This window comes from Manis pentadactyla, chromosome 17, assembly GCF_030020395.1.
Source record: "Manis pentadactyla isolate mManPen7 chromosome 17, mManPen7.hap1, whole genome shotgun sequence".
NCBI lineage: Eukaryota > Metazoa > Chordata > Mammalia > Pholidota > Manidae > Manis > Manis pentadactyla.
The window spans coordinates 14,781,956-14,809,443 of NC_080035.1; the positions used below are offsets into that span (position 1 = coordinate 14,781,956).

The following is a 27,488-nucleotide window of genomic DNA, read 5'->3' on the forward strand; positions in this document are numbered from 1 at the left end:
GATGGAGAAAGAGGTTAAGTAAACTCCTAAATAGATGTTTAAAACACACTTTGTTCTTAGCCATCAGTTTGATAGAGATTTGCATTTCAGTGCTTTACTGAAATACATAATAAACTACATAAATGACAAATAAATTATACAAAATACATAAAACATAACTATGAAATATAAAATATACTATAAATGTGTGACGCTCTTAAAGTATCAAACAAAAAGTGACATGAATTAGAAATGGCACAAGAAAAAAGCTTATATGTACAGTTGGTTTTAAATGTATTAATGTTAACTGTTCAGAATGAGTTTGAAAATATAACTCTCTTATTTGTGAACATCAAAAACAAAGGCTAAAAGTGAAAGAATGTAACAACGAAACCATAAAACTCTCAGAAGAAAATAGGCAAAAATCTCTTGAACATAAGCATGATTAATTTTTTTCTGAATGTGTCTCCCTGGTCAAGGGAAATACGCAAAAATAAACAAGTAGTACTACATCAAACTAAAAAGCTTCTCTACAGCAAAGGAAGAATATATTCACAAATGACATATCCAGTAAGGGGCTAACATCCAACATATGTAAACAACTCATATAACTCAACACCAAAAAAACAAGTAACCCAATTAAAAAATGGGCAGAGGACCTGAATATTTTTCCAAAGAAGATAAACAGATGGCCAAGAGGCACATGAAAGATGCTCCAACATCACTAACCAAACTAGGAATACAAGAAAACTACCTCAATAAAGTGAATGCCATATATGAAAAACCCACAGTGAACACCATATTCGATGGTGGAATACTAAAAGCATTTCCACTAAGATCAAGAATAAGGCAAGGATGCCTGCTCTCATCACTTCTACTCAACACAGTACTAAAAGTTCTACCCAGAGCAATTAGACAAAAAAGAGAAGAGAAGAGAAGAGGAGAGAAGAGAGAAGAGAGAAGAGAGGAGAGACGAGACGAGACGAGACGAGACGAGACGAGAAGAGAAGAGAAGAGAAGAGAAGAGAAGAGAAGAGAAGAGAAGAGAAGAGAAGAGAAGAGAAGAGAAGAGAAGAGAAGAGAAGAAAGTCATCCAAACTGGAAAGGAAGACATAAATAAATGGAAACACATCCCATGTTCATCATGGATTGAAATATTTAATATCATTTAAATGGCAATACTACCCAAAGAGATACACTGATTCAATGCAATACTCATCAAAATTCAGTCCTTTTTTTTTGAAGAAATAGAAAAGCCCATTCTAAAATTCACATGGAATTTCAAGGGACCCCCAAATAGCCTAAATGATCTTGGAAAAGAAAAAAACCAGAGGACTCACACTTCAGATTTCAAAACTTATTACAAAGCGAACTGACTATAATCAAAACAGTGTGGTACTAGCACAAAGACAGAGACTAATGGAATAGAATAGAGAGCCCAGAAATAAATCCTTGCACATATAGTGAAAAGACTTGACAGTGTGCCAAGACCATTCAAAGGGGAAAGGACAGTCTTTTCAACAAATGGTACTGGAAAAACAGGGTATCCACGCACAAATGAATGAAACTGGACCCTTACCTAATACCATATACAAAAAGTACATCAAAATGGATCAAGGACCTAATGTTAAGACCTAAAACAATAAAACTCTTAGAAGAAAACATAGGATAAAAGCTTCATGGCATTGGACTTAACAATGATTTCTTAGAGAAGGCACAGAAAAGGCTCAGGTAACCAAGATTAAAAATAAAAAAACTGGACTTCATGAAAAATTTTACAATTTTGTGCATCAGAAGATATCATCCACAGAGTAAAAAGAAAACTCACAGAATGGGAGAAAATATCTGCAAATCATGTATCTGATAAGAGATTAATATCCAGCATATATAGAGAACTTCTGAAACTCAAAAACAAAAAACCTAATTCAGAAATGAGCAAAGTACTTAAATAAAAAAAAAAGATGTATGAATAACCTATGGGCACATGAAAAGATGCACATCAGCACTTATTAAAAAACAAAACAAAAATTGTTGACAAGGATGTGGAGAAATCAGAACCATTGTATACTATTGGTGGGAACATAAAATGGTATAGCTTCTGTGGAAAAGAACGTGGTTCATTACTCAAAACATTAAAAATAGAATTACCAAATAACCCAGCAACTCTACTTCCAGATAGATACCCAAAAGAATTAAAAAGCAGGGTCCTGAAAAGACATTTGTACACCCATGTTCATAGCAGCATTATTCACAATAGTCAAAACATGAAAGCAATCAAGTGTCCACTGACAGATAAATGGATAAGCAAAATATGGTAATATACATATAATGGAATAATATTCAGCCTTAAAAAGGAAGAAATTCTGCAATATGCTACAACATGGATGAACTTTGAGGACATCATGCTACGTGAAATAAGCTAGTCATAAAAAAGGCAAATACTGTATGATTCCACTTATATGAGTCAAAATCAGAGACAGACAGAAAGTACCACAGTGGTTGCCACACTTGTTTAAAGGGTATAAAGTTTCAGTCCTTCAGATAAAGAGTTATGGAGATGGATAGTGTTGATGGCTACACAACAATGTGAATATATTTAGTAACTCTGAACTGTACATTTAAAAATGGCTAAGATGGTAGATTTTATGTTGTGGATTTTACCATAATAAAAAACCAACAAAAATCCCCCATTCTTAAAGTGTGAGCCTCAACCATTAAAGTTATTAATCTTAGCATTAGCACCACCTAGTCATGTTAGAGATGCAAATTTTGGGACCAAACCCCAGACTTACAGAATCAGAAAATCTATACCTCGCTATCTGTTTTTAGCTAGCCCTCTAGTTAATGCTGATACACACTACAGCTGAAGAATTGATTAAAATGTTGCAAAAAGACTATTCTTACAAAGCAAAATTAAAGGGAATAGACATTTTTAAACCATCATGACCAATACCACCTCATCAATTTCTCTTAGAATATCTGTAACTGTAAACACTTTCCAGGTTTAGAAATTCATTACTCAACTTGTTCAATTTATGGATGCAAGTATTTTTTCAGGAACTTACAATACCACCTACTGGCAGCTCAAAAACTGCAGCTCGAGCCAGCTTTAAACACAGGTGCACACCTTTGCCATCTCTAGGGTGAACCATATTCTTAAAATCAGCTTTAATAAAAAAAGCACAAAAGATATACTGAATTTACATGTAATTCTTCATAAAGGAGTATTAAAAACTACTGAATATATTTCCAACTTCAAAACAAGATTTGACATAGGGAAATAGTCAAGATAATGCAAAGTTCACACAAACTCTCGTAAGTAAAATAGTTGTAGAAAACACCAGCAATCCTGGTTCATTAGGCATATTTCTTAAATCTAAAAATTTATGTTATAGTCACTATCTCAGTAATTAAGTGAACAACTATTTTCCAAATTTGTCTACGAAAGCATGAGTTTTACTCAGGTGTAAGGATGTACTTCAAGTTTATTTACCATTTATATCTCAATTATAAAATACATTTAACCCCTTTCTAGCAAAACACAGTATGTAATGGCTATTCTTCTTGAAATAATATCTTGCCACTTTCATTTAAAATCAAGAAAACCAATCACATTAAAAATTTCAAGCCATCAAAATGGACAGCTTAAAATATACAGCCAAACTTTTTTATGTATGAAAAAATTTCCAAGTTCAACCACCTCCTCCTGATTTAAATATTTCCTTACAATAGTTGTATTTGATCAGGATTGAAGAAGATTTATTTTTGCTAACAAAATCTAATCTGAGCCAGTGTTGTGACTGCTACAGATAATTACCTCAACTATGATTGCCCTTGACCATATTTTCCTATGTATGAGTTAAAAAAACACTCTTAAAGACAAAGTTTTATTACGGCACCGTATCTAACACACAGTTTTTCACAACATAGATACAAATCAATTTAAAATGTTACTGCAACATAAAAGCCTTCAAACTATCTTTGTGGGTTTTAACCTTAACCATGATTCATTATCTTCACCCAAAAGTCTGACACAGTGAATTGGCTACAGAACAAAACTAGAAAATACTTTCCATTATAGGTGAAAATGGAAGTCCAAAATTAATTTGCACCTCCTATTAGTCATTTTGACTTCTTTTATGACACTAAAGAACAGACTATAACCTTGACAGTTGAAATAAAATGAAATAAAAACTTTTAATTATCCTTCTTTACAAATACAGATCTTTATTTTATAGAAAGCTATTTTTTCTCATTACTAAATCAGAAAACTGAAACACAAAAGTATACAACACTAAGAACATGTTAGAAAAAGGACAATGGAAAAGAAAAGCAATTAAACCTAAAACAAGCAGATGTAAGGACACAGTAAAGATTAGAGTGGAAATTTATGAAAAAAGAAAAAAGTGGAAAAAAAACAAGTCAAAAACTTGGTTTTCTGAAAAGATCAACAAAACCAGCAAACCTTAAGCTAGATTGATCAAGGGAAGAAAAAGACTCAAATTAAAATTTAAAATGAAAGAGGCATTGTTACTATTGACTTTACAGAAATCACAAAGAGATCACAAAGGAATATGGTGAACAATTATATGCCATCGTTGGGATAGCTTAGATGAAATAGACAAATTTCTAGAAACAGATGAATTTCAGAAACCAAATCAAGAAACAGAAAATATGAATAAACACTTTATATATACACATAAATAGTAACAAGTAAGGCGTCTGCATAAGTAATCAAAAACTACCCACAAAAGAAAATCCAGGCCCAGATGGCTTCATTGGTAAATACTACCAAATATTTAATACCAATACTAATTCTTTATATACTTCAAAGAACAAGCAAAAACAGACCAGCAAAAAAAAAAAAGAGGAGGGAACACTTCCTAAGCCATTATAAGGCCATTATTACCCTAACACCAAAAACAGACAAAGACATCACAAGAAAAGAACCAGCACCTCTTAGGAATAGAGATGCAAAATCCTCAATAAAATACAAGCAAACTGAACCCATTAATATGTAAAAATAATTGTACATCATGACTAAGTGGGTTTTATTCCAGTAATACAAGGTTGGTTTAACCCATGAAAACCAATGTATTATTATACCAACAGATTAAAAAACAAAAACCACATGATCATTTCAACAGACAGAGAAAAAGCATTTGACAAAATCTAACACATTTTCACAATAAAATGCTCAACAAACCAGGAACAGAAGGGAATTTCCTCAACATTGTAAAAGGTACAGTAAGTGTAATAGTTAATGGAGAAAGACCTTTCCCCCCTAAGATCAGGAACAAGATAAAAGATGTCCACTCTCATCACTTCTACTCAACACTACTGGAGGTTCTAACCAGGGCAATTAGTTAAGAAAATGAAATAAAAAGACACAAAATGGAAAGAAAGCAACAAAAATTTCTATTTTCAGATGACATAATCTTACACAAGGAAATCCCAACAAGTCCATTACACCAACTATAACAACTCAAAAAGTTTAGCAAGGCCACAGAATACAAGATCAATATACAAATATTTCACATACTAGCAATGAACAATCTGAAAATGAAATTAAGAAAACAATTCCATTTAGTATAACATAAAAAAGAATAAAATATTTAGGAATAAATCGAACAAAAGATGTGTACAAGATTTGTATACTGGAAACTATATTGTTGAAAGCAATTAAAGGTCTAAATAAATGGAAAGACATCCAATGTTCTTTGGAAAGACTTAATATTAAGATGTGATTATTTCCCAAACTGATTAACAGAATCAATGCAATCCCTATAAAATTCCAGCTGGCTTCTTGTAAAAATTGAAAAGCTGATACTAAAAATAAAATGGAAATAAACAGAATCCTGAATGGCCAAAAGTATCTTGAAAAAGAACAAACCAGGAAGATTCACACTTTCTAATTTTAAAATGTATCCCCAAGTTATAGTAATCAAGACAATGTAGTACTAGCATAAGGACAGACATGCAGATCAGTGGAACAGAACTGAATGTTCAAAAATGAATCTTCACATTTACAGTCTATTTATTTTTAACAAGGCTTTCAGTAAAGAGCAGTCTCTTCAATATACAGTGCTGGGGAAACTTGATAGTCACATGCAAAGAATGAAGTTGGTCTCCTATCTTACACCATATACAAAAATGAACTCAAAATGGATCAAAGACCTCAATGTAAGGCAAAGTATAAAGCTCTTAGAAGTAAATTTGTGTAAATATTCATGACCTTGGATTTGGAAATCATTTCTCAAATACAACACAAAAGCATAAGCAAATAAAGGGAAAAAGAGATAAATGGGACTTCAACAAAACGAAAACTTTTGTGCAAAGGACACTTTCAAGAAAGTGAAAAGACATCCCACAGCATGGTAGAAAGTATTTTCAAATCATGTACCTAATAAAGGACTAGTACCTAGAATATACAAAGAATTTTCACAACTCAATAAAATAAAAACTGGGTTAGGAGTCTGAATGGACATTTCTCCAATGATGATTTACAAATGGCCAAGAAGGACATGAAAAGATGCTCAGTATCATCTGTCATCAGGGAAAATGCACACCAAAACCGCAAGGACATAGCACCTCACATCCACTAGGACAGTTACAATCAAGTATCAAATAATAACACGTGGATTGTTGGTGAGGGTATGCAGAAACTGGAATGTTCATACATTGCTGGAGGGAACGTAAAATGGTGGAGGCACTCTAGCAAACAGTCTGGCAGTTTTTTTAAAGTTTCAAGACAAAGTTACCATTTGATCTAGCAATTCCACTCCTGGGTATATGAATCCAGAAGAAATGAAAGCATACATACAAACAAAGGTTGACAGGAGCAGCATTATTCATAATAACCAAGAGATAGAAACAACCCAATATGCATTAACTGATAGGTAAAATGTGATAAAGTAACATACAATGGGATAGTATTTGGACATAAAAGGGAATGAATTAGTCATTTTTGCTACCACATGGATGAAAATATTATGCTAAGTAAAAGAAGCTAGAGGAAAAAAAGCAACATATTCTAAGTTCCATTTGTATGAAATGCCTAGAACAGGAAAATCCACAGACACAAAGTAAACCAGTGGTTGCCTAATGCTATGGTGGCTGGGGTTTCTTTTTGGGGTGATGAAAATTTTCTATAATTACACTGTGATGATGGTTGCAAAATTCAGAATATATTAAAAGTCCTGAATTATATATTTCAAATGTAAATTTTATGGTGTGTGGATTACACCTCAATAAAGCTGCTAACGACAGTTTTGTACTGGGGGGAAGAAGCTACTGGCAACTAGTTGGTGGAGGCCGAGGACATTGCTAAATGCACGGTACAGCCCCCATAACAAAGGCTCATCTAGCCCAGCACACTGACACCAGACTTCTTTGTTCTACGAAGCTGTCCTGGGCGATGCAGAACGTTCGGCACAACCCTTGGCCCCTCTCCATTACACGTCAGTAGCATACCCCACAATGGCAACTATCGAAGATGCTATCAGACATTGTATACGAGCTAGTATAAATTAAGCTAGTATACAAATATATCTGGAATATTTTTTTTTAACAGTGGAAAATTGGAAAACCGAAGTTCAACAATGGAGTTATGATTTCAATAAAAGACTGCAGTCATTAAAAAGGAAGATAATGAAGATCATATAATAACACATTAAATGCTTACGAAGCTGCTGGGAGGAAAAGGAAAAACAAAATTTTATGGCCAAAATTGCTATTACTAAAGCTCCATATACACATCACGAGTTCACACGTGGAAAAACCTTGAAAGGAATTATACGAAAAATGCTCTTAAATTGTATATTCACAATTTTAAATGGAGACATTTTAAAATCTTTTTTTTTCAACTGTAATATATCCTGAGCTAACTTTAAAAGATTATTTTATTTTCACACTATCTGACATGGATTATTCTTTAAGACTTGGAAGTTTACAAAATTGTAATTGTTTCTTGGACTTAACCTCTTTGAAACCCTTGAGAGTTAAATACAGCACTTAGCTAAAAATGGGACTCAATGCTGGTTAAAAATATACAAACTTTAAAATGCTTTTATGAGTAATCACAAATATGTGGTCAAAATTATTTCCCATACTTGTAAAATTTTTCTCACTGTGTAAGTTCTAGTGACTTGAACTCAATTTTCCATACCTTTCTTTTCTGTCACCCTTGCCAAGAAGAGTAAGAGAGGAATTTGGGCAAATGTTAATTTAACTAACCAAGAAATCATGTGCAGGCACTGCTACACATTTCCATGTAGATTAATCACTACTCACCACAAAATCGACAGCACTCCCGTTAGAGTCAAATAAAGTACACTACAGACATTAAGGAATTGTAAAGATTTTTTAAAATGTAAATGATACTTCTTAGTAATGATGTACTACTAGATACTTTCAGTTGTCCCTTTTAGTTCATGAAAGCTGCTGCCATGGGGAAGAAAATACCTATCAGTTTACCTATCGCAGTCCTTGGTTTCAGTGTTTTATTATTCACATTTATTGTTCATTAACAAATAATTATGGATCAAAGCTAAAGAAGCAAAGTGATAGAGATTTGACTAAAAATATTTTGGCATTTCTAATAAAACCTTTTCCTATCCTCTAGAAACAATTTAAAAATATGACTACAGAAAATGACACAAGATTTTAAACCTCAATAAATAAGAAGCATTGCTTGGAAATGTAACTATAACTTGTTTGCTATTAACTTTTAACTTTCTAATTATCTAATTTAAGACCAAGTATCTATTTCCTCATTTTAATGGCAGAAAAGTACTATTCTCTTTATTCAAGAACTAGCTAAAATTACCCTTACTTATTAAAATGTAACCTTAGTTAAAAATAATACTCTGCTGACCAAATGCATTTTATTAGTGCAGTAATTCAATTATCCATGCTCTATATTTAAAAGCACACATAACAGATTTTTAAAATCCACAGACTATAAAATAATAGATAATTAATCATGAAATACTGAATATAGACCTCTGGTGACAATATGTCAAATTTAAAATCCCATGTGAAAAGCATACCCATTAAAAACAACCTTTTATAATCTTAATGCTTTTATAGTAAATTTCACGACTGACATTTACTTTGATAGTACTTTTCCTAACATATGCATATATTCTCAGTTCATCTATTATTAGACTAAGGTGAATAACATTACTAGAATAGAGAAAATTAACAAATTACTACATATTTATGTGGAAATCTTTCTATAATAAGTTAGTAAAAAGGCTATAGCAAAATTAAGAAATATCAAGTTTTACCTTTTCTGCATTGTGAAATAAAGATTTCAAAGTGGTAAATAAGGGTGGGCAGCCTTTACTGAAGTTAGCTCTCAGGAACTTATCCATTAGCTTTCTAAATTTTTCACCTAGAAACAAAAATGTACTTTGTTATTGATGTAAACAGGTCTCAAAATGATTTTATAAAGAAAAATAAAACTCCCTCAGAAACAATTATCCCCCTATCCAACTTTACCACTAAAAAGCAAAACAAATATCTTAGGTGGAAACTATATTTTTCCATACATGTAAGTTCAGAATAACTTCAAAGAACACTTCAAAAGACAGGTAAAATAATGATTGTGCAGCTTAAAGTAGAGAGAAAAAGTAAGTTACTGTCAAAATGTAGTCCCCACAGCAAGTATCTTTCCTGATCTTGCTGACCAGCACACTCAGTCCTAACTGCAGACAACTCATAAAGCTCTCTGCAGACTCTAAAAAGATTCTCTTGTAACCAGCACTATATTCAAGTAGCAGTCAAAACATCTTTCTAAATGCTACTGTGGTATTTACAGATGTTTTCCAAATCAACTAGCGATCTACTTCAACATTCATTCATTCCACAATCATCTATCAAGCACCCACTACGTGCCAGGCACTGTTCCAGATATAGGAGATATAGCATAGCAGTCATTAAAATGTTTTTGTAAAGCCTGCCCTGTGGAACTTTAACATTCTAGTGGATAAGATAGACAATAAGTAAAATATATGTATGTTAGACATTAAAATGAGCCTCAGGGCATTCTAATATCAGATTTAAAATAAATACACGTTCACAACATAAATTATTTTATTATTGATAAACCCTTACAAAAAAATTTGTGAAAATAGAAAAAAATTGAAGAAACTTTTAAGTACAACACAAAGCCTTTATTTAACTCAGATACATGAACCTTTTTGACAGCAAGGGTTAATATATAAGGATATGGATTTGCCCACTCATTAAAAAAAAGTACATACATATCATGAATGGTTTAACCTAAACTTTGAAAATTCAAATTACCTTGTAAGGATTTCTTTATGAATCTCAACACTACAAAAAACCTAACAAACCAAAGTGGTTGTCTGTATTTGTTGTGACTGTGTTGAACAAAACAAGAACACTCAATATAATTAGAGGTCATAAAAATTTGTAAGAGAAATTTGTATCTTATTGAGGGGAAAATTTATCTAATATAAAAATAGGTTTGGCATTTAACTCATCTGCTGCAAAGACTGTTTTCAGATAATCTCTAATCTCCTGTTAGATCACATGCAAAGCACAGGTCTTTTGAAAATCACAGATGACCAAGACAACACGGGATTTCACTCTGGGTTAAATATACATCATTACTTCATTAAAAATCTGAAGTAGCTTCAGAGATCAACTCTTTCCAGCACTTGCTCTGATGTAAGGCAAACGTTAAAAATATTATGGTGGACAATAAGAGATGCTGTTGCTTAGAGGACTGCATATTCCTCTGCTCACTTTGTGTGTGATCTTTGACAAATAATCTGTCCAGTAAAAACTTCACTTTTGGGGCAGAAGACGGAGGCATGAGTAGAGCAGCGGAAATCTCCTCCCAAAACCACATATATCTATGAAAATATAACAAAGACAACCCTTCCTAGAATAAAGACCAGAGGACACAGGACAATATCCAGACCGCATCCACACCTGAGAGAACCCAGCGCCTCGCGAAGGGGGTGAGATACAAGCCCCGGCCCCGCGGGAGCCGAGCGCCCCTCCCCCCAGCTCCCGGCGGGAGAAGAGCAGGCAGAGCGGGAGGGAGACGGAGCCCAGGACTGCCGAACACCCAGCCCCCGCCATCCGGGCCAGAGTGCAGGGCCCTGGATACTAGGAAAACAGGGCAGCAAGAACAGTGAGCAGGCACCGGTGGCCTGGCGCCGCAGGACATAAGAAAAGCACGTGACCAATTTTTCTTTTTTTTTTCTTTTTGCTGTTTTGTTATGGAGAGTGCTTTTTGGAAGTCTTAAAGGGATAGGGCCCCCAATACTAGGGAAACAGGGCAGCAAGACCGGTGAGCAGATGCCTGAGGCTGGTGCAAGAGAATAAAGAAAAACGAGCGGCCACTTTTTTTTTTTTAATTAAAAAAAAATTTTTTTTTTTTTTTTTGTGGGCGTTGTTTTGTTTTGGCGGGTGCTTTTTGGAAGTCTTAAAGGGGCAGGGCGGGACACTTAATCCAGAGGTAGGGAATCCGGGGATCTCTGGGCACCCTAACCCTGGGCTGCAGGGAGCAGGGAGGCCCCTTACGGAGATAAATAGCCTCCAGGCCGCTCCCCCTCCAACGCGACTCCACCATTTTGGAGCAGCTGCCCGAGCCAGGCCACGCCCACAGCAACAGCGGAGATTAACTCCATAGCAGCCGCGCAGGAAGCAGAAAACCTGTCTGCGCACAGCTGCCCAACACAGGCCACTAGAGGTCGCTGTTCTCCCAGGAGAGGAGGGCCACAACCAACAAGAAGGGAAGTCCTTCCAGCCGTCACTCGTCCCAGCTCTACAGACTATTCCTATCACCATGAAAAGGCAAAGCTACAGGCAGACAAAGATCACAGAGACAACACCAGAGAAGGAGACAGACCAAACCAGTCTTCCTGAAAAAGAATTCAAAATAAGAATCATAAACATGCTGACAGAGATGCAGAGAAATACTCAAGAGAAATGGGATGAAGTCCGGAGAGAGATCACAGATGCCAGAAAGGAGATCACAGAAATGAAACAAACTGTGGAAGGGTTTATAAGCAGAATGGATAGAATGCAAGAGGCCATTGATGGAATTGAAACCAGAGAACAGGATTGCATAGAAGCTGACATAGAGAGAGACAAAAGGATCTCCAGGAATGAAACAATATTAAGAGAACTGCGTGACCAATCCAAAAGGAACAATATCCGTATTATAGGGGTTCCAGAAGAAGAAGAGAGAGGAAAAGAGATGGAAAGTATCTTAGAAGAAATAATTGCTGAAAACTTCCCCAAACTGGGGGAGGAAATAATCGAACAGACCACGGAAATACACAGAACCCCCAACAGAAAGGATCCAAGAAGGACAACACCAAGACACATAATAATTAAAATGGCAAAGATCAAGGACAAGGAAAGAGTGTTAAAGGCAGCTAGAGAGAAAAAGGTCACCTATAAAGGGAAACCCATCAGGCTAACATCAGACTTCTCGACAGAAACCCTACAGGCCAGAAGAGAATGGCATGATATATTTAATACAATGAAACAGAAGGGCCTTGAACCAAGGATACTGTATCCAGCACGACTATCATTCAAATATGACGTTGGGATTAAACAATTCCCAGACAAACAAAAGCTGAGGGAATTTGCTTTCCACAAACCACCTCTACAGAACAGCTTACAGGGACTGCTCTAGATGGGAGCACTCCTAGAAAGAGCACAGCACAAAACACCCAACATATGAAGAATCGAGGAGGAGGAACAAGAAGGGAGAGAAGAAAAGAATCTCCAGACAGTGTATATAACAGCTCAATAAGCGAGCTAAGTTAGGCAGTAAGATACTAAAGAGGCTAACCTTGAACCTTTGGTAACCACGAATTTAAAGCCTGCAATGACAATAAGTACATATCTTTCAATAGTCACCCTAAATGTTAATGGGCTCAATGCACCAATCAAAAGACACAGAGTAACAGAATGGATAAAAAAGCAAGACCCATCTATATGCTGCTTACAAGAAACTCACCTCAAACCCAAAGACATGTACAGACTAAAAGTCAAGGGATGGAAAAACATATTTCAAGCAAACAACACAGAGAAGAAAGCAGGGGTTGCAGTACTAATATCAGACAAAATAGACTTCAAAACAAAGAAAGTAACGAGATAAAGAAGGACACTACATAATGATAAAGGGCTCAGTCCAACAAGAGGATATAACCATTCTAAATATATGTGCACCCAACACAGGAGCACCAGCATATGTGAAAAAAATACTAACAGAACTAAAGGGGGATATAGACTGCAATGCATTCATTCTAGGAGACTTCAACACACCACTCACCCCAAAGGTTAGATCCACTGGGCAGAAAATAAGTAAGGACACGGAAGCACTGAACAACACAGTAGAGCAGATGGACCTAATAGACATCTATAGAACTCTACATCCAAAAGCAACAGGATATACATTCCTCTCAAGTGGACATGGAACATTCTCCAGAATAGACCACATACTGGGCCACAAAAAGAGCCTCAGAAAATTCCAAAAGATTGAAATCCTACCCACCAACTTTTCAGACCACAAAGGCATAAAACTAGAAATAAACTGTACAAAGAGAGCAAAGAGGCTCACAAACACATGGAGGCTTAACAACACGCTCCTAAACAATCAATGGATCAATGACCAAATCAAAATGGAGATCCAGTAATACATGGAAACAAATGACAACAACAACACTAAGCCCCAACTTCTGTGGGACGCAGCAAAAGCAGTCTTAAGAGGAAAGTATATAGCAATCCAAGCATATTAAAAAAAGGAAGAAAAATCCCAAATGAATGATCTAATGTCACAATTATCGAAATTGGAAAAAGAAGAAAAAAGGAGGCCTAAGGTCAGCAGAAAGAGGGACATAATAAAGATCAGAGAAGAAATAAATAAAATTGAGAAGAATAAAACAATAGCAAAAATCAATGAAACCAAGCGCTGGTTCTTCGAGAAAATAAACAAAATAGATAAGCCCCTAGATAGACTTATTAAGAAGAAAAGAGAGTCAACACAAATCAACAGTATCAGAAACGAGAAAGGAAAAATCACGACGGACCCCACAGAAATACAAAGAATTATTAGAGAATACTATGAAAACCTATATGCTAACAAGCTGGGAAACCTAGGAGAAATGGACAACTTCGTAGAAAAATACAACCTTCCACGATTGACCCAGGAAGAAACAGAAAATTTAAACAGACCAATTACCAGCAATGAAATTGAAGCGGTAATCAAAAAACTACCAAAGAACAAAACCCCCGGGCCAGATGGATTTACCTCAGAATTTTATCAGACATACAGGGAAGACATAATACCCATTCCCCTTAGAGTTTTCCAAAAAATAGAGAAGGAGGGGATACTCCCAAACTCATTCTATGAAGCTAACATCACCCTAATACCAAAACCAGGCAAAGACCCCATCAAAAAAGAAAACTACAGACCAATATCCCTGATGAACGTAGATGCACAAATACTCAACAAAATATTAGCAAACCGAATTCTAAAATACATCAAAAGGATCATACACCATGACCAAGTGGGATTCATCCCAGGGATGCAAGGATGGTACAACATTCGAAAGTCCATCAACATCATCCACCACGTCAACAAAAAGAAAGACAAAAACCACATGATCATCTCCATAGATGCTGAAAAAGCATTTGACACAAAGTTCAACATCCATTCATGATAAAAACTCTCAGTAAAATGGGAATAGAGGGCAAGTACCTCAACATAATAAAGGCCATCTATGATAAACTGACAGCCAACATTATATTGAACAGCGAGAAGCTGAAAGCATTTCCTCTGAGATCGGGAACTAGACAGGGATGCCCACTCTCTCCACTGTTATTTAACATAGTACTGGAGGTCCTAGCCACGGCAATCAGACAAAACAAAGAAATACAAGGAATCCAGATTGGTAAAGAAGAAGTTAAACTGTCACTATTTGCAGATGACATGATACTGTACATAAAAAACCCTAAAGACTCCACCCCAAAACTACTAGAACTGATATTGGAATACAGCAAAGTTGCAGGATAAAAAATCAACACACAGAAATCTGTGGCTTTCCTATACACTAACAATGAACCAACAGAAAGAGACAGCAGGAAAACAACTCCATTCACAATTGCATCAAAAAGAAAAAAATACCTAGGAATAAACCTAACCAAAGAAGTGAATGACCTATACCCTGAAAACTACAAGTCACTCTTAAGAGAAATTAAAGGGGTCACTAACAAATGGAAACTCATCCCATGCTTGTGGCTAGGAAGAATTAACATCGTCAAAATGGCCATCCTGTCCAAAGCAATATACATATTTGATGCAATCCCTATGAAACTACCAGCAACATTCTTCAATGAACTGGAACAAATAATTCAAAAATTCATATGGAAACACCAAAGATCCCGAATAGCCAAAGCAATCCTGAGAAAGAAGAATAAAGTAGGGGGGATCTCACTCCCCAACTTCAAGCTCTACTATAAAGCCATTGTAATCCAGACAATTTGGTACTGGCACAAGAGCAGAGCCACAGACCAATGGAACAGACTAGAGAATCCAGACATTAACCCAGACATATATGGTCAATTAATATTTGATAAAGGAGCCATGGACATACAATGGCGAAATGACAGTCTCTTCAACAAATGGTGCTGGCAAAACTGGACAGCTACATGAAGGAGAATGAAACTGGACTATTGTCTAACCCCATATACAAAAGTAAACTCAAAATGGATCAAAGACCTGAATGTAAGTCATGAAACCATTAAACTCTTGGAAGAAAACATAGGCAAAAACCTCTTAGACATAAACATGAGTGACCTCTTCTTGAACATATCTCCCCGGGCAAGGAAAACAACAGCAAAAATGAATAAGTGGGACTATATTAAGCTGAAAAGCTTCTGTACAGCAAAACACACCATCAATAGAACAAAAAGGTACCCTACAGTATGGGAGAATATATTTGAAAATGACAAATCCGATAAAGGCTTGATGTCCAGAATATTTAAAGAGCTCACACGCCTCAACAAACAAAAAACAAATAACCCAATTAAAAAATGGGCAGAGGAACTGAACAGACAGTTCTCCAAAAAAGAAATACAGATGGCCAACAGACACATGAAAAGATGCTTCACATCACTAATTATCAGAGAAATACAAATTAAAACTACAATGAGGTATCACCTCACACCAGTAAGGATGGCTGCCATCCAAAAGACAAACAACAACAAATGTTGGCGAGGCTGTGGAGAAAGGGGAACCCTCCTACACTGCTGGTGGGAATGTAAGTTAGTTCAACCATTGTGGAAAGCAGTATGGAGGTACATCAAAATGCTCAAAACAGACCTACCATTTGACCCAGGAATTGCACTCCTAGGAATTGACCCTAAGAATGCAGCAATCAAGTATGAGAAAGATCAGTGCACCCCTATGTTTATCGCAGCACTATTTACAATAGCCAAGAATTGGAAGCAACCTAAATGTCCATCGATAGATGAATGGATAAAGAAGATTTGGTACATATACACAATGGAATACTACTCAGCCATAAGAAAAGGGCAAATCCAACCATTTGCAGCAACATGGATGGAGCTGGAGGGTATTATGCTCAGTGAAACAAGCCAAGCGGAGAAAGAAATACCAAATGATTTCACTCATCTGTGGAATATAAGAACAAAGGAAAAACTGAAGGAACAAAACAGCAGCAGAATCACAGAACTCAAGAATGGACTAACAGGTACCAAAGGGAAAGTCACTGGGGAGGATGGGTGGGTAGGGAGGGATAAAGGGGGGGGGGACTTAGGGGGGTATTAAGATTAGCATGCATGGGGGGGTAAGAGAAAAGGGAGGGCTGTACAACACAGAGGAGGTAAGTAGGGATTCTACAACATTTTGCTATGATGATGGACAGTGACTGTAAAGGGGTTTATAGGGGGGACCTGGTAAAGGGGAGAGCCTAGTAAACATAATATTCGTCATGTAAGTGTAGATTACTGATACCAAAAAAAAAAAAAAGGGCAGTTCCTGTGTGGTAACCTCCAATGAGTTCTACACAAGAGTATAAAGGGCATATAAAAGTGTAGGCAAAGGGTCTGTTTGTGTTTATACAGAGGATCAAAGCCTAATTGGGCTACCCCGAAAATGAACTAAGATACGATATGAAAGAGAACTTCCAACATCAGCACTCTCTGGAAGACTCATGCCAGAAGATGATCATCAAAAAACCCCAACAAAGATCCACGCACTGCTACAGCTGTAGATGCATTCATCCCACCAGTTCCTGGACTTGCCATGGGAATGAGGAAGGTGATATCTAAGCTGGCCTGTGCATACAGTAAAACAACAAATTTGACTGGATCTATACTGTTGGAACTCAATCAAGAATTAGGAGAAGTGCAAATTGTAGTGCTCCAAAATCTTACAACTACAGACTATTTACTGTTAAAAGAACATAAGGGATGTGAACATTCCCCAGGAATGGGTTGTTTTAATTTGTCTGATCTCTCTCAGACTGTTCAAGTTCAGTTGGACAATATCCACCATATCATAGATAAGTTTTCACAAATGCCTAAGGTGCCTAACTGGTTTTGTTGGTTTCACTGGAGATGGCTGGTAATTACAGGTATGCTTTGGTTATGTAACTATACTCCTATTATGTTAATGTGTGTGCACAATTTAATTAGTAGCTTAAAACCTATACATGCTGAAGTTACTCTACAAGAAGATATGTCAAAGAAATAATCAATCTTCCCAGGTTTTCCGCCGCCTGCTACTTCTTTTTCTTCTTCCTTCCTAATTACAACCCTTAAATAGAATTCGTGCCTCATATCAAATTTACCGAGTATCATAATTCTTCCAAGTGGTAAAGATACCTCAAGACAAATGCTGGGCATAGAAGCTACAGGGCATAAATATGCAAAGAAATAAAAAGCTAACCATTTCAAACAATAAGGCTTCTCTCTCACTTACCAACTTAACATTTCCCTGTATGGAAGATGACTGGTTAGCCAGAGATGGGTAAGATTCCTCAAGGGAGGAACAACTTAAGACAGGCACAGTCGCAGGGGGGTCATCAGGTGAGAAATTGGGGATCAACAGAGGTGAGGCTTAGAACCTCACCCCCCCGTTCTGAGAGAAATCTTCTGCATACGTGGATGTTTTATTGCCCATGTCTAGCTTGGATTAATACATAGTCTACAGGCACACACTTGATCATCTACATTTGCTCTCTTACAACACTAAACTATGTTTTCTACCTTTATCTTGTATTTACCTACCACTTCAGCATTTTTTTAAAAATAATAATAATAAAGAGAGAAATGTGGTATCCACAGATAAATCAAGTATAATAATCAAATGAGTATTCATATTTGAACTGACTGTTTATAGTTCATAATGCATGAGCAAAACCGAAGGTTTCTGTGATGGCTGCCCTTGTACTGTTCACCATGTAAGAACTTATTCCCTATGTAAGAATTTGTTCTCCATGTAAGAACTTGTTTGTTATGCCTCAGAAGATTGGAGACTGACGAAAATTAGGCTTGGGGTGGATTAGTGATTGTGCATTGAGCATTGAGTCCCCTATACAGAATTTCATTGTTGTTAACAACCATTTGATCAATAAATATGAGAGATGTCCTCACAAAAAAAAAAAAAAAAAAAAAAAAAAAGAAAGTATACACTTTCAATGGTAAAATAATAAGTAACCGGGATGTAATGAATATAGTCAAGATATTGTAACAGCTTGGTATGGTGATAGCTGGTACCTAGAAGTGTCATGTATATAAATGTTGAATCACTATGTTGTACACCTGAAACTAATGTAATGTAATACTGTGTGTCAACTACCCTTCAATAAAAAAATAATTATCTACAAAAAAAAAAAAAAGAATTTGCTGGAATGACACCTGTAATGTGGCAGCAAGCTATACAAATATGTCTGGTTTCATTTCTCAAAGCAGTGCACTTGTAGATGAAATACTATTTCAAGGAATGTAACAAGGAGTACATGCTGTGGAAATAATTTGAAAGATATAAGAGTGAGTACAGAGACTGGGTTTTTATGTCTCTTCTGGGAAAATAAACATGACTAGTTTGAAGAGATTCACCACTATTATCAGAGGTACTCAAATCCATGGGTTTCTCCATGTATGAGATGTCTGCTATAATTGGAACTAAGAGGCTAAAAGGGTATAGGCTTGATAGTTTTAACTGTTGTGTTTATAAACATCCTAACACAGTAAAATGCATTACAGATCCTAGTATAAGAAAGAGTTGTGGATTTTCAAAAACAATTCAGGCATGATTTGGGGTTATTCCAGAAAAGGTAATGTGGTGTCCAATGATGTAGTTTATAGAGCTGGATAGTATCTGCCCTTAGGAATTTGAGAATTATTTTATCATCAACTTTACATAGGCTTAATTTATTTACAATAAACTACATGAACTTAAAAAAAAAAAAAAACTTCACTTTCTCCATCTAAGATGAGAGCAAGATGGTAAGTATACAGCAGTAAGCAGGGTGTCTGGCACACAGCAGCCACTCAAATGTTGTCTATCATTATATGCCTTAATACCTGACAGCTACTGTATTTCTACAGTTAAAAATCTTTCCCATATTTGCTAACATCCACTGAAAAAAACGAGCATTTTACCTTCTGTCACAGGCTGTTCTGAACTCTTTTTGGTCAACTTTCTTAGTCTCTTCAGTTCATACTGGCAGATCGGACTTAAAAGATAATATGCTCAACTTTCAATTATCCGTAATATTGAAAGCGTCATCTCCCATTAAACTGTTATTTAGTGTGCACCTATGAGAAAAATGAGGAAGCCCTGTATATGCTAACATAGGACTGAACTCAACGCAGAGTTAAATGAAAAGAAAAACCAGATACACAGAAATCTATGCTACGTCTTTTGTAACAAGGGAGAAGAAAAAAAGCTGAACACAAACTTCACATACACATTTTTGCTGATATATACCCCAAGTATTTCTGGAAGAATACACCATCTACTGTTAACAATAGCTTTTTCTAGAGAAGTAACCTGGTGGCCAGGGGACAGAGACAGGAAAATGACTTTTTAACTCAAAATCCTTGAGTACCCTTTTATTTAGAACTGTATGAGTGTATTCTCTCAATGAGAAGCCTACACACAGCTACTCAACTGCTCAGTCACACATTAATCCCAAAATATTTATCAATCACATAATTTTTTCTTCAGGCACTAAAAAAAAACTTTCACAAAAATAATCTTTCTTCTTTTTAGTTATTTAAAAATAATTTTTAGTATTCCCCCCATAGTCTTTTAGGAGAACAAAAAAGACCATCAATCATTATGTGCCTGTTTAGCATTACAGCTTACAAAACAGGTTATCCAACTGCACAGATGCTATGTTAATTCTTCTCTAGATGTGTAGCATGGATTCACATAAAAACCAATGCCTCAAACCACTGTTAAAACAATTAACAAATTCAGCAAGATTAGACTATTTCTGACTTGCTGAAAGTTTATTCTAAATAATGAATCATGTTCTCACTACAAAAAAGAGTTATGTGACCTAACGGAGATGCTAATACAGTATATAAAGGTACCAGTCAACAGTTGTACTTCAACTTACACAATATTATATGTCAATTATACCTTAATAAAAAATAATTGATCCAACAAAAATATTAAGTAATGGAGCAAAATTTGATTACCATTCTCCCTGGATTACAACCTTCTTTCTCTCCCCTTGACCAGTAAAGACTAATAGGACATGATGAATTAAACAGTGACTTGAAAAATAGTTATATTCCTCATTATTTTTACAGCACTTAACATTTTCGGCTGTTGGGAGAATCTCCCCAGGACTTCTGCTGTGTTCAGTACTCTGTAGTTTTAAGCCTTTTTATCTAAAAACTGAGAAGGCTTTTTTAAAACTTCCACCTTTCATCCTCAAGTTCCATTAGGTTTCTTAAAAAAGATCTTACTGCTTTTCATAATGCTGAGATGACTTTCTCATTACACATAAAAATATTTCTAGACAGGTAAAAAAAAACTTCATGAAGTATTCAGCTTTTGCACAGGTACAACTGAGTATTTGCACAGTTTTATATATGCACACTGGAGCCTTGTAAATACACGTATGTTAGAACCTCACAGTGTTGTTGACCTTGAAGCCCATGCCATCAGACCCCTCAACTGAGACCTATCTTGTGAAACAGTCCTTTCAGCATTTCAAAGAGAGAACGTCCCAGAGGGTCCAGAATGATTCCACTTTAACCTAAGTCACACTTTACAATGAATAGTTGCTTCCAGATGTCTTTCAGTAAAAATACATTTCCTATCAGGTACTGAGAGTTCTCAGCAAACTTTTATTATTTGACAAAAATCTAGGTAGTGTAAGTACAAAGCCCCACGTCCCACAAAGGAACAACAGAACTAAGAAGTCTTGTTTGTAATCTTAACGTTAAATGAGTTTCATTTTTTTTTACTAAGAGGCATGTGAATGCATTTGAAAGCTTCAAACCAAAGGAATATTCCTATTCACACTGTAAAACATAAGACAGTATTACCTTGAGACTAAAAAAAAAAGAGAAAAAGAAGCCACACACAAAAGGCCACTATGGTATGACTCCATTTATATGAAATGTAAAATAGGCAAAATAGGCAATCTATAGGTGTAGGAAGTATGGTAGTGGTTGCCTGGTGCTAGGAGCACTGACCGAGGGTAGGGAGTGACTGCTCATCAGTATGAGGTTTCTTTCTGCAGTAATGAAAACTTTCTGAAGCCAGAGACTGATGATGCTTGCACAATTCCATGAATATACTAAAATATTGAACTGAAACACTTTTTAAAACCACAACTTTGCCTACTTTAAAAAGTGAATTTTATGACACATGAATTGTATTTCTAAAAGCTGTTATTTTTTAACAAAGGAAAAAATACAGAAATGCAAACCAAAGCCATCTTCCATAAAGCACTTTTACTAAGGAATTACTCCTCCCTGCACAGTATCTGCACCCCATCTTGGAAATCAAAATATATTTAGTAGAATTCTAAAAAGTCCTGTAGAAACCTGGTTGCTATATTTAACCAAGTGAGTTTTCCAAACTCACTTGACTGAAGAATATCTCAGTAAACTAGCACCCTCCCAACCAAGCCTAATAATATCCACTTGGACATCATGTTTTAGGGAAAACATTAGGGAAACCTGCACTTGGTATTTCATCAAGTCAAAACAATAAAAGAGAAGATCAGAAGAATATTATGTATTATCTGGAACTGGAATGCACAGTGGAAAACTGATTTTTTTAATAAATTCAAATCTACTGTTTAAACCAATATATTTCTAAGAGGTACTTCATATATTTTTAAAGACAGTCAACAAGAAACATTCAGTTCCAATGAATCTTTTGATAAAGACAAACCCAATTACTAAAACAGATTATTTCCATTGTAAATGAGAATTCATTAGAAAATATACTGCCCCCAACTGCATGCCTAGAATAGATTTTCAAAGCTATATTAGTTTTCTAGGGTCTTAAGTACCAAAAAACATGACAAAAGTCCCAATAAATAATTCATAATCTATAGCATTCAACTAAAAATAAAGTCAACTTTAAGAAAAAGATACATTTTCTATAAAATCATCAACAAAGATACTATCTGACATTAATACTCTACACCTCCTCTACAGTCCAAAAGTCTGCAAGTTCAGCTACATGCAAACACCTGGATCAAGGTCATGAATACATTATCATCAAATAAAAGCAAATCAGAATACATACCAGAGTGCTCCAATTTATATAAAACAAAAGCAGGATTCTTTCTGTTTTTAGTTCTAGGGATACAAAATACATGAAGATCTAGAAAAACAGTGGCACCATAAAAAGCAAATTTCAGAAAAGTGGTCAAATCTAAGGAAAGAGGGCCTTCGAAGGTAATGATGATATTGTCATCTTAAACACTGCTGGGCAGAATGAGTTCACAACTCTTTAAATTTATGCTCAGAAAAGATTAAAAACTGCAAAATTTTCACTACTTAAATTTCAATACCTAACATATAATATGTCATCAATTCTAGGGTATTTACCCTTCTAAATAAGATGTTTATTTTTAAAGTCATGTAAGAAAAATAATTTTATATAGATATCTTCTGATACTTAAAACCAACATACTGCTCTACACTCAACATTTATTAATACATACATAATAAATACATAACTGATCACTCCCACCCCCACAACTGATGTAGATGTAAAACTCTATACCAGAAACAAATTTTAAAAATGTTAATGGTGTTGACTGATTTCAACAAATAATTATTAGAGTTACAAAAGATAGCCTCATATTACCTGGGACAAGATTCAAAGGTAATCTTCTAGGTGAAATTGCTCTGGGGTGCTGCTTACTAATGTCTTCATAAATTTGAAGCCTCTCTTCTAAAGTGCCTATTTCAGTAAATATGCATGAGATTCAAAGCATCAAAACTTTTATCTGTGATAAAATGCTAATAAACTTTAAAAATAGTTATAAAGACTGCATTTTTGACATTAAAACGGCTCTCAATTTTTTAAAGAATGGACTTTAAAACTTTGTGACAGTGAAGTAATATAGTCAATAAATCACCATTTTACACCCAATCTCCACAGAAATCCAAAACTTCTTTCATCACAACAGGTTCGATATACAACTCAAATCATATACACACTAGAAACAGACTCAAGCTACACTGTGCTTCTCTATACATTGCTTAGTGCATGACCCACGAAAAAGAAAATGTTCCTTTATAAATATACCTTACGTAAACTCTCCAATCCAGTGAGGCCTATGTATACCCCCACAAAAGTCTATAGTGCTTACTGATTAGGCTTAAAGAAGCAACGGTTTTAGGACCATAAATGCAAATATTTTATACTTAAAAAGATTAACTAAATTTCTAAGGTAGCTTTTACACTTAAAACCTTCAATGAAATTCCATTTTAAAGAGCCCCATTAGTACAGACTGTTTTAGGGGAAATTATTTCTCTCAAATTTTAGTTAAGTATACTTCTAACAGATAATGCATCTTCCCTCCCAAGACCAACCTAATTTTATAGCACTGAAGACAGGACCTATGTATAAACTACGTGCTACTCTGAGCAACAATGTGTAGAGTAGGGTCTGGGTCTAGTTCATTAATTCTAAAATAATATCCTGAGTAACTTACAAAGAAGAGCTCACTCACATTGCATTATTTACATAAGCAATAAGACAATCTATAGCAGGATTTTAAGAGAAAGCAAACTTGTTTTTAAACTCTAAGGATTTAGGTAGATTTTAATTCAGACCACAGAAATATAATTATTTTAAGAATAACACATGGTGCTAGCAATCAAAGTATCTTCACAGTAAAACTAGTGTTAAGTCATGAAGATTATAAATACTGCACTTTAAAAAGTAAAGTTTGACTCTGTTTAGACTCCCTTCCCCCAGTAATATGTTCTGGAGTCCCAGTGTGGTTGGATTTTAAAAACTGGGATGTGTGAAAAATTCTGTTAATGATTTGGAGGTGTCTTTAAATATTAAGGATGCTTGCACTAAAATTCACATGAAGGATATTCCATATTTTACAAAAGTAGTTCTTATGCTTATGCCTAATCTTAGAGAATGACAAGCTGTAAGTACAAAAAAATTTTCTCCACTATCCCAGATATTAATTCTTATAAATGTCATGAAATTAATATTAAGACAAAACCAGTGCATCTCAATGCCCTATTTGAGTTACAAGCTAGAGCCCAAGAACTAACCACAGGGGAGGAAAAGGTCCTAAGGAACCTAAAAAGATAAAAGTAGATTGTTTTTTAAACAATAAATTTAAAGTAAGCATGGATCCTGACATATGGAACAATTTAAATTCATTTTTCTAAAACACTGAAATATCTGTATTATGAACTGCATGTCAGTAACTTGTAATTTAAAGAAATATCATAGGTATCTCACATTTCCAACCCTTAGACATATGACTTTTGTCCTTTAAAAGAAAAAATACTGATCGAATCAATATTTTAATTTGTTTTCTTACAAACAATTAAGGAAACATTTTAAAATAATTTGTGATATTAAATTTTAAATGCAGGAGAAAAGTCTGGGTCAATTTATAACAATGACTAGGATACAACAAATAAACTTTTCTCATAGCTCAAACTACTATAAATGAATATGCGTAGTCACCTGTTTACTATGCTTTTTAAATTTAAAAATTCTATTTCAACACCCTTGAGGCATAGTTTCATCATTAATTCAGCCACGTATTTATCCATGAGTAAGAACATTTTAGGAAAATTTAATTGCTACTAACAACATCTAATTATGAAAATATTAGGGAAAACGGGGAGTAATGCTCTAGATTTCTGAAAAAGATCTGTTATCTAATTTCAAATACGATGTATAACATTTTGTTTAATACAATTTGGCCTACTTTGAAATTAAGAGAATAATTTTATGCTTGTGCTATATAGGACATACCCTGAGCAAAATTTCTTTTGCCCAATTCTTATGTTTAGAAGGTTGAGGTAACAGACCACTAATTCTTTAAAAATATTAAATTATTATAACATTACTAAAAAAGGGAATGTTCATTTTCTTCCCTCTAGTTAGTCTAACATTTTAATGGATCAAGGAATCTAAATTATAAGCATTTATCACGAGTATAAATATTTGAATTCATTTTCATTCCCATGTTTAACCTGTAATTTTCTTGAAAGGAAAAAAGATCACTACTGCTAAAACTACTTATCCTCAAATATTATTACAACTTTATATTTTATTATACTTCAAACATTAGTTAAGAGAAGGGAGAGGAAAAAAATCATTACATACTAAGTTGTAGAGCTTTTTCCAAGCCTTCATAATAACACCAATTTTCTGCATTCCGATCAATCAAGTTTTTGAATACTTCACTGGCTTCTTTTAATCTTCCCAATTTCAACAGCATTTCCCCTAAAATTAAGTTTAAAGTCACATTCATTTTTATTAGACATTAAATACCTTTCTGAGCCCAGTGATTTCACTAAGCATTATTAATATAATAGATCTTTACGAAAGAACTGTATCTGTTTCCCTTTGGGGCATGTCTTCAGAAATGAACATTCATTTACACTGACAACACTCATTTTTGGTTCCCTCCTACACCTTGAATACACATACAGGATATATAGGTTCTTAATAAAAATATCTGCATTACGCACATTTTCATATACCTTTTAAGACAACTAAAGACTCCCTATACAGACTGGCAAACAATTCTAATGAAATATCCCTACCTTCCTACTGTAAGATTTGAATGTACTTTCTCTGATCAGCTCACTTATTAAACAATTCTCCACTCAATTCTCTTGGTTTCCTTTCCAGGTCACGAAAATTGGAGTTAACTCAGTAGAACAAAAACACTAAAAGCCACAGCACAGCAAGAAATCACACAAAACATGTTCACAAGCTGATCACTTTTAATTCAATTCCCTTTTAGTAAGCTACACAAACTACAAGTGGGTACAGGAAATGAGTATTTAAACCTCTCAGATACGATGGAAAGTACACCTAATCCAAGATAGGGAGATTCTCTAAATAGAATGTATCTCAACTTCCTATCCCTAAGATTGCCTACTCCCCAAAGAATCTATTTCAAACAAATCACCCTTGGAAATGTCTTCAGTCACACTATGTCAGCTTTCATGATAATAAAGTGGTTATTACAATGAAGCAAAACTGAAGGAACAAAATGGCAACAGACTCAGAGACTCCAAGAATGAACTAGTGGTTACAAAGGGGAGGGGTGTGGGGGGGCGGGTGGGGAGGGAGGGAGAAGGGGGATTGAGGGGTATTATGTTTAGTACGCATGGTGTGTGGGATCATGGGGAGAACAGTGTATCACAGAGAAGGCACATAGTGGATCTCTGGCAACTTGCTGCACTGATGGACAGTGACTGCATTGGGGTGTGGGTGGGGACTTGATAATATGGTAAATGTAGTAACCACATTGTTTTTTCATGTGAAACCTTCATAAGAGTGTATATCAATCATACCTTAATAAAAAATCCCCAAGATAAAAAAAATAAAATAAAAAAATTAGTGGTTATTATAAACTATCATCTTACTATTTATATATTTACACATTCTCTAGAATAAGACTAGGTGTAATTACCAGTTTTGCTACTGTATAACTTGTGACTTGAGCAGGCTACAAACTTTCAATACCATATCCTTACCTATAAAATATCAACTGCTTTTGTGAAATTCAAACAAAATAATTTACTTACAGTGGTTATCACAGTGCTTGATACAAAGCGAATACACATAAATGTTTGCTACTAAAAACTATAAACATGCCCCATTCCTCTACAATTAATTTCTGGCTAGTCCAATTTTTACCCTGCTTACCCTAGTTTTAACAGCATATTTTTAAATTCCAAAACCCTTTGTTACCTGCCTCCACCACAGGCAAAGGTTATT

At 35.0% G+C, this 27,488-nt stretch overlaps 1 protein-coding gene across 7 annotated transcripts in view; it reads right to left on the reverse strand.

Annotated features, from left to right (window-relative positions):
* The window catches only part of NAA16 (N-alpha-acetyltransferase 16, NatA auxiliary subunit), a 77,089-nt gene that overhangs the window by 19,576 nt on the left and 30,025 nt on the right, over window positions 1-27,488 (reverse strand). For 5 of the 7 annotated variants that reach the window (XM_036932397.2, XM_036932396.2, XM_036932400.2 and 2 more), the window contains exons 7-9: window positions 25,860-25,979; window positions 23,354-23,449; window positions 9,270-9,376 (exon numbers count right to left, since the gene is read on the reverse strand). In XM_036932397.2, coding sequence (XP_036788292.1) covers window positions 9,270-9,376; window positions 23,354-23,449; window positions 25,860-25,979 — 323 coding nt within the window. The remainder of the gene's footprint in view (window positions 1-9,269; window positions 9,377-23,353; window positions 23,450-25,859; window positions 25,980-27,488) is intronic. The other 2 variants (XM_036932398.2, XM_057494404.1) reach the window with 2 other exon arrangements.